Source organism: Pundamilia nyererei, unplaced genomic scaffold, assembly GCF_000239375.1.
Source record: "Pundamilia nyererei isolate P.nyererei 1_Seehausen unplaced genomic scaffold, PunNye1.0 scaffold00037, whole genome shotgun sequence".
Taxonomy (NCBI): domain Eukaryota; kingdom Metazoa; phylum Chordata; class Actinopteri; order Cichliformes; family Cichlidae; genus Pundamilia; species Pundamilia nyererei.
The window spans coordinates 945278-957053 of NW_005187438.1; the positions used below are offsets into that span (position 1 = coordinate 945278).

The 11776-nt window shown below is 41.1% G+C and overlaps 1 protein-coding gene across 1 annotated transcript in view; it reads right to left on the bottom strand.

The window, feature by feature from the left end:
- LOC102198972 (cadherin-6-like) overlaps positions 1-11776 on the bottom strand; it is a 77034-nt gene that overhangs the window by 50017 nt on the left and 15241 nt on the right. Inside the window, exon 2 of the mRNA XM_005730416.2 lies at positions 1635-2020. Coding sequence (XP_005730473.1) covers positions 1635-1868 — 234 coding nt within the window. The 5' untranslated portion in view covers positions 1869-2020. The remainder of the gene's footprint in view (positions 1-1634; positions 2021-11776) is intronic.

The following is an 11776-nucleotide window of genomic DNA, read 5'->3' on the forward strand; positions in this document are numbered from 1 at the left end:
AATTAGATTCATCTAGTTGTTTGTCAAAGTCACACTTAACCACTGGAGACAGGGAAAAAAGAGCCAAATGTTGGTCTGGAGCCACAAGTTCAAGACCAGTCACTGTGACAATTTCACTGCTTTACACATTCAGATCACACACAAGCCCATGGTTTCAGTTCAAGATTTGGAGAACATTCATCAATACTCTATTTCTATTCATTTCTATTCTATTCTATTTAACCTTACTGTTCATTTTAAACTGACGCCAACTGAAAAGAGTAAACTTTAACTTCTGCTGTGAAAGTTTGATCTTAAATTTGACTTAAAGTACTATGCAAAAGGTCCTGAAAGGTCTTAAATGTAACTCGTTTACCTGCAGACACCCTGTTTACAAATCTGAATTCTCAAAGACGCCCTGATAGCAGACATATACAACCAATCTCCAGTATCTACTTTGCTGCAAACATCTTCATTACTACAGCAGTCATTGCTGTTGGCACTTTCTGGTGATCACTTATCAATTTTACAGTCCAGACAGTTTTCATAATGACGTTGGAGATTCTGTATGTGCTGCTATTTTCTTTTCCAAACTATAATGCTGTTATGGCTGCTCTCACCAACTACTTCCTTTCATTCCCCGTGAACAAATTGAAGATGAAAATTGAAAAACAAAATATGGGTGCAGTTTAAGCCACACCAAACGACACTTGGGCCCAAATTGAGAGCTATATGTGCATGTGTATAAAACTACGAAAACACGACTTGCTCGTTGTTATTATAAAAATAATTATACTACATAAAATGAAAATTCTGACCATTTTTATACAGGTTTCACTATAAACATCTTATATTTTGCATCAATAGACTTTTCCCATGTTAAATCTTTCAAATGTGAGAGGTCCAGCTCTCACTAGCCTGACCTCTGCCATTTATTTTATCCAAGTAAAAGCACCCCGAGAGTAGTGCACTCTGGTATTTTTCTTGTAAATCTTTCCTTCAGATTTTTACTTAAAGCATCCTAACTTCATAAATATTAAGTACCGACGGCACTTCTACGGGGATTTACTTTAATAGATGAACACCAGCACTATCTGAATTTGAATTAGCAACTATCTATAAGTCGAGATAGTAAATCTGAGGAGGCATTCAGTACCTACTTTTGTCACTTAGTGCTTTTTTATGCCTGACATGCTTTCTGTATGCAATGGATACGCTTTAGTGTCCACAAAAGAGTTTTAAGGTTCAATTTCCTGCCTTAATTAGCATACTATATTATGGCCATTTTGTTTTATTTCCATTGATGTGTCTGATTTATGTGCACTCACTGAAAAAGCTCTGAAAACTCATCTGCGGGGCTTATTGAGGTGTCTGTGCATGCACTTAAAACTGGTGCCTAGACAAAGCAGAACAAAAACCTCATCACTGTTTTGTTGTTTTTTATCACATGTTGTTTTGTTTAGCCTGTGTGTAATGCTTGTGCGTGAGTGGATGGTCGGATGTGGGCTCATCTTTAGTCATGACATGAAGCTGCTGTGTTTCATCTGCAGCAGGTTTCGGTGTAACAGAGCAGCTGCAGTTTGCATCTGCCTGTAGTGCAGATGCTCTGCTGCATCTGACAAAGAAAAAGGAAAGAAAGTTGAGCCTTGTACTACCTTTCCGACGTACTGCTTATCGGTCCCGGTGTACTCCTCCAACAAAAAGAACTGGTTCCACATCCAACCTCGCTTAGAGCGTCTCAGTGGCACTCCGTTGGCATCCTGTCCTGTCAGTCCTGACCCCCTCCGCCCCCCTGTAGTCCTTCTCAAGGCCCTGAGCCCTTGACCTGGAGAGCTGAGGTGGACCAAGGCCCACAGCACCATTAATATGCAAACTTTCCTTCTATCCATGGCCACGCCACCACAGCCTTCTGTTTTCTTTCCACTCCTCAGTGGTCTGTGTCCAGGGTTTTTTTTGTTTGTTTTCGGTCAGAGTATCGGATCAGTTCTCATGCTGTAATCAGGAAAGGCTCCTCAGACTCACATTGGGCGGCAATCAGCATCTAGAACATTTACAAAGACAAAGCAGAGTGTCAATATTGGGAGGAGAGGAAGTAATTTGTTACTGCACAAGCTCTCGTTTTGTTTCATAACCTGTCGTTAACACCCGCTTAGTCTTCAGTGCACAATAACAAACATATATCTTTAAACACATCTTAAGAATCTACGGATATGAAGATCTATGAAGTCATTTTATAGCCACAAAACCTCAATCTTAAACATAAGGAAAAGAAGGAATTTATATTAGAAATGCAAAAAAAAAAAAATCATTTCACAAAGACATTTCCATCCAAATCCTCGCCTTTACATTTCCCTTCACTTCTCATCGCTGAATCGCTTCAGTGAGCTTTCACTTTCCCTCCAGATGGAACTGATCAGCAGGAAAAAACCTGCGCGCTACAGGTGGTTTACTGCTGCTGGGAGCTTTCGTTTGCTTTCGCAGGTGAACTGAAATTAATTAGTTGTAGATTTTGTAATGAGCCAAACCTTCAGCAAGGTTCAGCTTCTCAAATGTGAAGATTGTCAGTTTCTCTGTGCTTTACCACATTTCCTAAAATAAATAAATAATAATCGGTAGTCTCGACAGTTAATAGCCATGGGTGTGGTTGATATGAACAAACACAAGCTGTACTCCAAATGAAAGACAAAAATAAATAAATGGCTGAAAACGTTTCACAGAGACAAACTTATAAAACAACCCAAAAGATGAAGATTCATTTTTGTTTTGGAGGCAGTCCAATGCTTGGACTTTTTGATCATTAAAACGGCTGCACAAAGTTTTCCAAGTCAGGTGCATCTCCAGAGCTCCAAGAGAACTGCTATCAAGAGCTCAAACCCACGACAATAAATAACTTCAAGCATGTAGGCAGCAACGGGTTTGCATTTTTCTGAATTCTATCACAATTAATTGCTGTATTATGAAAGTCTGTATGTAATTACCAACTTGACCCCTTTCTCGTCGCAGACCGATTCCATTGTGCTGCCATTTTCTTTCTGTCTTGATGCTTTGAGGTGGCAACTGACCGTGTGCAGCTGCAAACCTACTAAACAACTATTTCAAAGGAAAGATATTTCTAGTTCATTGCACAGAGCTGCAGTAATTTGGGTTGTGCTGCAGTCTCCAACTAGTGTTTTCCCTAGTGTGACTGCAGCATTATATTCACAGTTAATTTGGTCATGCAGTGCTTGATTTTCATGTTGCATTAGTGAAGCTGTGACAACATGAGTGCAGTGGGTAACTGGTTTTCATCTCCATTTTAGGAGAAAAGAATTTACATAAAAAACGCAATAATAATAATAATGAAAATCATCATCCATTTGTCATTGCTTGCTAAAGGCAGTGACCCATTAAGAGCAAATGTAAACATATCAGGGCAAGGCTTTGTTGAGTTAACATGATCACTTATTCTAATCAAACAGAAGGACTTGCAAATAATATTTGGCCTCTAATACAAGGCTGCTGCAAATATAGCAATGCTGGCCTGTGCAGCTTAGATAAATAAATGCCCCGGGCATTGTTTAGGAAACGTTGTATATCATTATAATTTCAACATTTTTTACATTCTGTGAATAATAGAAGTGAAACAATCTAAATGCATCACCTTGGGATTATTTAAAAACCAACTAGGTGACCCAGAAAAAGCTACATCACCCTTATTTTTTATTCCCATATCAAACCTTACACGTTGAAATCAAAATGCTCACGTCAAAAGATTTCATGAAAATCAAATACAGGAAAAGCTGGGCACAAGACCAAAATCATAACAGGAATGCGAAGGGCAGACACGCTCACATTTCTGTATGCTGAATGTCAGTCATCTGACTGATGGGCAGGCTGAGTGCTGCCTAACACGATAAATTTAAGATTAGTATGTTTGCACATCAACGTATAGGCTTACATCTTGTACAGCATTTGTAGAGCTTTATCTGAATTAAGCCTCTGAATCAACATCTAATAGAGTACACGGCTGTATGTGGAGCGGCCCGTTCTATCTTTTTAAGCAATCTGCTTCTGCACACTTTATCTGACCCAGCAGAATGCCAATGGAGACCCCGGGCAATGTCGAGGCCCGTTTATTACCTTAAGATCAGGGTAAAGATACTGAACAAAATGACTGTTTGCAAACCATACAGAATGGCCCTTACGTGGGCGGCAGAATATCTGCGCTCAGTCATTTCTCCCACCCATTCTCTTTTTCTGTCCGCTGTCCTCCAAAGGCCAGTGAACACTGGCAAATGTAAGAGGGAAACGAAACAAGAAGAACAGCAACAGGACGGAGGTGGAGGAGGAGCAGAAGGTAAAAAGAGAAAGAAAGCCATGTATTATGCTTTTGTTCTCATTATTCCTCAGCGGCTGGGCGATATCCAGGCCGCCAATGTTCCTCAGCTGAGGTTTGGTAGGAGGGTTATCAGAGGGTCCGCTGGGGACCGTCTACAACGTTCCTCCATATCGCGTGCTCTCAGAAGGTGGGAGCAGAGGGATGAGGGGCCTGGGGAGAGGGGCAGTGTAGCCCCAGTGTAAGGCAGGTTTGGTCAGCTTCCCTGCGCAGACTATATCAGAGAATGAGGAAACGATGTCTCTGGACATGAATTAAGTACCCTGACCTGCATGCAGAAGTGCAGCCAGACAGACTGAAGGGAGTGAGAGAAATGGAGCGAGAGAAGAGCAGGGAGAGGAAAGGTGTCGGCTGATGGGAGCAGAGCCGGTAGTGTTGTGCTGTTACAATACCAGAGTTTTTGCTGTAGATACAACACCTTAAGTTTAGTTTAAAATCTGATGCTGCAGAAATAAAGAAGAAAAAACCCCACACATCAAACAACCGCTGAGATTCATACAAAACAGATGCCGCACTACATCGACTGGGACAGCTTTGCAGCAACTTTTGTACAGGGATTTTGATGTTGGTTGGGTGTCTTTGTAGCGGCTGCATATTTCTCCACTGTGCCAGTCTGTCAAGCTGTTTGTGGTGAAAAAGATTCGGTTCAAAACATAATGGAGAGTTTGATGCAATTGTGTGTTTTCAGCTTATTTGGCAATGTCTGCTGCATTGGCAGAGGTTCACGAAGACAGTTTGAATGTCTTATTTACTTTCACTCCTACAAGCCGATCCCAGAGATCAGCCAGGGCACAGACTCCAACGTCATGTAAAGATGCTTGTCGACTGAACTGTTTTTATTAACAATGCTGCAGCATGCTTTTGTTTGCCTTCCTTACATACCCAATGAAAAGAAAAGCGTCTCCTGGTGAGCTGGAGATCATCACAAAGTTTATCGGCAACCTTGTTTTGACAAAAGTTGAGATGCCGTGCAAAACGTAAACCAGGATACTGACTGGGAAGTGATTTAAACCATACACTTCATTGTATATCACAGATAGAAATGTGTGTATACATCTTTTTCTTTTTACTTTGGGCAACAGCATTTCGAGCTTCAGAGGTTTAAGACTCTAGTACTACCCAAACCCAATGTTTTACAGAAAAGCAAAACAGATTATTTTCTAAAAAGAAATCTGATTTTTTTTTGATGTGTGTCTTGGAAGAAGACTTTAATGAAAACAAAAACTATGTTTTCTGATTACCACGGGTTAGAGTTAAGGCTAGGGTTAGGACTGCCGGTTAATGCCTCAGCATCCAAAACTCAAAGCAATTCATATTGACACAAAGAGATTTTTGAAATTCTCTGAATCTCTTACTAATGTTATGCAGCATAGTTGATAATTTCCCCAGATTAATGCTAATAAGTCTTTCACAGTGGTGAGCCCGTTTACTTCTGAAATAGATGTGATTTTACTATTTTACACCCAATAATTTTACTATTGTTGGTAATTAGTTAAATGTTGTCTTTACATTGTTTTTAATGAAAAACATAGTTTAAACGCTTTAAAACATTTTTATGCCCAAACCTTTATATTACATGTAGCACTTCTAAAACCAGAAGATTTTCAGACACATGTGTAGGTGTGCAATACTTTTACACAAGTACAATATTGTGCAAAAGGCTTGAATCACCCCTCATTATTATATCTTGCTAGGAAAATGGGAAATAGATGTGTTAATAGTAATTTATTGAAACATATAAGGCAAAAAGAATTTGTACAATCCTTGAATATTTGGCATATACACAATAATACAATAGTTCCCCAGGCTTCTTCAGAGCTCTTCTTTGAATCTTGCCTGGTTTTTGTTCCATCCTCTGTGAAGATGATGCCACACTGCTTCAATAATGTTGAATCTGGGCTCTGAGGAGGCCAATCCATGACTGATTGGTCTGTTTGGTATTTCTGTCATGCTAAAAAATAAAGCTGTTGCCAATCAGATGCTTTCCAGATGGTATTACAACATGGTGGATCAACATCTGTTGGTACTTTTTTGTCTTCATTGTTCCATCAGTTTTACAAAATGAAGCCCAACCATAACAAAGCCTCCAATGTGTTTTACTGCAGACTCTTACTGTTCTATTGCTGCTGATTTGAGTCTAGCTCTGGTGTAATTTGGCGTTCCTCGTTTTGTTCAAGTTTCTCTTTTATTCCGCTTCTTCTTTTGTTCGCCACTTGTTTAGTAATTTAAGGACACACTGCACACCATGCTGAGATATACCAAGTTTTTAGCTAATTGGTCTTCTGCAAATCACCTTGCTGGTATAAAAACACTATTTTATGCAAGTCAAACTGTGTTTTCTTTGGCATTTTTCATAAATTGATCTAAAGAAAAGGGAAACAATTATGTGTTCTCGCCACAGGCTGCTAATAACAGACATACAATTTCAAATTGGTTATTTGGTAAGTTGCCTGTTATGTGTTGACACAACGGTCCTTAACAAACACAAAAAACACTGTAAATGGTGATTTTCAAGGAAGAGGTGAATGTCTTCAGAAAGCCTAGAGAGCTACTGGTCAACACAACTTTAAAAAACGAGGCAAATTGCAAAGACGTTTGGGTGACTCAAGACTTTTGCACAGTATTGTATTTAATTTAAAGGCCAAAACGTAGAGATATTTAGTTTAGACTTGTATCCAAGTTTCTTGAATATGAGAATCCATATGTGAGAAACAGTACCCATATTTAACTTGATATATACTAGAACCTTAAGCAGATAAATGACTATTAAAAAGACATGCTGATGAGTTTCCATTGTCCTTTTAAGGAATAAGTTACCTTTTGTACACATTTTAAAAGAGGACTGATCAGACTGGTCTTAAAAACGAACCATCTCTTCAGTTTCACAAGTGTTAAGTTGTTTATGACAAAAGAAAAATATCAGTAGAGCTGCTGCTGTTTATTTTTTCTTTGTATTCACAAGCGTGAATGATGGCGTGTCTTGTGGACTGCATTGTGGCACGACTTCAGAGAAAACCAGATTCTGTGATCTGTTAAACAAATGTCAAACCCAGTGTTTGTTTATGTCGCCTAGATGAGACGCTGAACTTCTGCATACAGGACACATGTGCCTAAAGTTAGATATCAGGTACTTACTGTGACAACACTAAGGGGCAAAAGGGGTGGGGGTGGGGAGTGAAGGAGAGGTAGAAACGTCCTGTCAGAGCAGCGTCAGCAGTCAGGCTAGGAGACTGGCCCATCCATTACGCTACCTGTCTTCTAGAGGCAGCCAAGGCATGCCCTGTTTTCCCCTTATGAGGCAAATTGAAACTGGGGGTTAGGTCCCCTCTTTCTCTTTTCCCTCATGCGTTGCAGTTTATAGCAGTCCCCCCTCCTCCCCCCCCTCACATCTCCATCCCCATCCCCCGGCGTATGCCTGCTTTGCTTGCATAGGCCTAAGCTGATATGCATTATCGCTGGGCTTTTTCGCTGAAAGCCAGTCACTTTGCATGTGTCCTCTGCCTGGCTCAGCACGGGGTGGGGAGGGTGGGGGTGGGGGGAGACTTCCAGGTCAACAGTGCGTGCGCTGATGGAGGCAGGTGAAAGTGAGATGGACTGTCAGGCTTCTTAATAATGCCCGTAGAGAAATAGTCTCTCAGACCACCACTCTCCGCTTTCTACTGCAACTCACAGGCCAGACGCTCTGTTTCCTATCCAAATTTGTAAGATGACTGGATGATTTTTCCCCTGCTCTCTCTCTAGTTTTTTCCCTTTTTCATTTCCCTCCCCCAACTCCCTGCTCTCTCGACTTTATGAATTTACTTAATTGACGCTGGAGAGGAGCATGTGGGACTTTGTGCTATTGATTTGCTGTAGGCTTCAGCGTGGTTGGAAATACCAGCCAGTCTCTGGGGTGGACTCATGAAGCTTTCTACCTCCAGTCCCTCAGCACTGGGAAGCCGGCCTTTTCAATGGATTTCTTCATAATGTCACTGTGGAAAGCTAATGCTTTCACTACATAGAGGGCTCCACTGTCCCTAAGGAGCGCTCGCCTCATGACCACATTTGTCATACCCTAGAAGCCATATTGTACAGTCCCCTGCTCTGATAATTCTCTTGACAAGGGACCACGACCAGGAGTAAGTCAGCTAAAGCTTGATTTTTGCTACGTCAAAAAATGTCACGGCTGGTTAAGAATGCTGCGGTGCCACGTGGAGCCCAGTGGCTACGACAAAAACGCTTGCCTCTTTACATTTATACTCTATGAGGCTGACGTTGAATGAAAGAAAGGATGGAGATTTATGGGAATTTCTGGTTTATTTTAACTTGGATCTTATTTTCAGTACTAAAATACATCATTTGTATTTGCCTTCCTTAAAGAAGTCTGAGAGATCAAGAGAACGCAAAACTTAAACTAGATACACCAAACCCAACTGAGGTCAAATTAGTTGGCAGAAAAAACAAAGAAGAAGAGAGAAAGATATCCCTCTTGTAACAATGTGTCTACTGCATCCATCACAGTATGCAGACTGACTGTATTATACTATGAACAACAAAACTTGGGTGTGCACATTTTGTGTGTTTACCTAACGCCTCTCAAACAGCCCAACAGCGCAGTCGTAGACCCCGTGGGAACCACAGGACTACGGAAAAATGTGCATTCCATGACTGGCTGGAAAATGATTCCTGTGCACTGCTGGGTGCTGCATCAAAAACCGCCTTATGATTGCTATGGTTACAGTTTCCAGACAAGTTGGTGTCTTGCGTGCAACCGCTCGCCAACTACTCGTAAAGTGGTAGCGAAACATAAAAAAGGATGAACGTTCATCTGCAAAGTAAAATTTGTGCCTCACCGCTGCAGCCAACATGTTTCAAAAAGTGCAACTTTTACTCACTTTTCACACTTTTATTACTGCATGAGTAGATGGTGAGTGTTTGGAGACACAACAACATGGTCTGTGCAAACTATAGGCACCAGTGGGAATCTGCTGGTGATCAAAGCAATTGCAAGGAGGGTTTTGGTGCAGTGCTGCATACCTCTTTGCAACCAATTTCACCAAGCAGCTGTCGGCGATATCAAAGAGCTAAATATATGTATGTATGGTACAAAAGTGATTTTGGTATCTATAGCTAAGTTCCCGATTTGTAACAACAATAGTGTTTGGTTAATCTTCCTATTTTAATTGCACTGAGACCAAATCATGGATTATTGTGGTGTGGCCACTCTGATGGACAGGCTCCTGTTTCAGCTAGCTGTCTGCTATTCCATTAAGCATACTTGATGCAATTATTAGATACATAATACAACTTTCTCTACCAGTAATAATTATACATTCAAGAAATCCACATTGAAGTATCCTATTTGTGTTTTACTCAGAACTAAATAGCAGGTATTTATGTTTGTGCCATGCACTCATTTGGTCTATGCATTCGTCCAGATAAAAGGCAGACATAGACAATATGCATAGACTGTGGTCACTTCTGTGTGCAGAAAAACAACATGGCAGTGGCCAGAACGCCATAAACAAAACAAACAAAACCAATTAGCGATGCTGCACCATTATTATGCAGTTTAGGATTTTAACTCCAAATAAAGTTCATCTAAAGGTTCTGCTACTTCCTCTGTGTTTCTAGATCACACTTACGGTGAGTACAATGTAATTAAAACTGAGAAAACGGAGAAATTATGGTGGAGGACTACAGGCTAAACACAAGCCGTAATTAACCCTAATTTTCTGTTAAAGAAAGAAGAACCGGAGCAAAAACGTGTAACCGAAGAATAAAAATGAGTCTGCTCTTGTTCGAGCCATCTTCCTCGAACGCCCATTGCTGTAGGTGAATTTTGAAACAGAGGTCTCGTCTTTCCCTGTTTGCTTTCTCAGGGAGCACCATCGTCATAATGAAGGTGTGTAATAGAACATGACACCATAATTATATTCTCCCAGTTAAGAGGCAGTGTTTACAACAAGCACAAGGCTGCCTTTATTTTCTCCCTCCTTGCACACACACACACACTGGCTGCCTCGCCTGCCCCGTCTTCACTTCATATCATGTGCCATTTAATTGCATTAAAAAAAATGCTTGATGAAAAAAATGAAAAAAGTAAATTGCTTTAAATTGCCTGTCACAGATTGTGTGGAGTCACCATAGAGCAATAAGACTTGTGCTTTGTGGTGGGTGCTGGGTAAGCAAGATTAATGTGTCTGCTGCCAATTTTAGAATGCCCCATGATTCTGCGCTCAAAGAATTGCCTGGGATAACATTTTGAATCAGAGCAATTAGTTATTAAATGCATCTATCGGGTTTATCGAACACAGGACCGTGAGGATAGAGACAGGGACAACGTGAGCTGCACAAATGCATTCATCAATACATATTGGATCTGGCCAGCTAATGGCCTTTTCTGTGAACATGGGCTGTTACAAACAGTGGGCCTGGGTGGCATTTTAGCCTAATCTAGAGTAGATTACTCCTCCTCTACTTCTCCCACCTTCTCTTCTCGTTTTTTTTATTTTTCCCTAACGAGGGATATGAGCGACACGGCAAAGCACCCTATCGCGCCCGTTGAGCCGAAGACTTGCACAGCAACCCAGAAAAAACCCCGGGGGTGCAATTAAAAGTGAGAGAGGAGAATGTCAGCCGAGTGGCTGAGCAAGGGAGACGGGAAGGAGGAGGAGGAGGGTTGGGAACTGGTGCCACAGGTAACCTGGTCATGTTACAATCCACAGAGGAGGCCCTTATAAGGCTGCTAATGTGAGGAGGTGTCAGCAGCAGGTTGTTCTCTTTGGCCTCCCCGTTTCCTCGTCCTTGCTTCATCTCAGACTCGGTTTGTTAAGTCCAACTCAGAGTGGATGTCACAATCCATGTTATGCCACTCGCTGGAGAAATAGACAGCCTAAATTCCAAGCGTGAATAGGGAAACACTCGACCCAAATGTGGGAGTCTCCATTTGTCTTATTGCCCATGTGGGTTAGTGGTTCACAACCGACTTCCCTGAAGCCAATTATGAAAAAAAAAAAACTGAGCATCTGGGTGAACTTTTGCTCCCTTTTCCCGTTTTTGCAGCAAAATGGAAACCAAGACAGGAAAAAAAGCAATGTCTTCACAACCCTGTCAATATATATTGATCTTTTGTTTAGCTGAGAAACTCTGTCTAGACACACTGTCACATTGTCTTGAAAATAACTTCACCCCACTCCAATCTGATGTACAGACATGCCCACTGCCTCACAGATTAAGGCAAGGAAATTGAACACTAAAAGGAGATTTCAGCAGTGGCGGCTCCTGAAAAAAATCTCAGGGGGGGCAATTTTTATGAAATCGACTAAAATGACCCATTTAATGAGTACATCAAACAACACAATTTTAATTTGTTGCTAGGTGATTAACTCATACAGTGATACCTCATGCCCACTAGATGGCAACACACAACAGAAAGCTTGG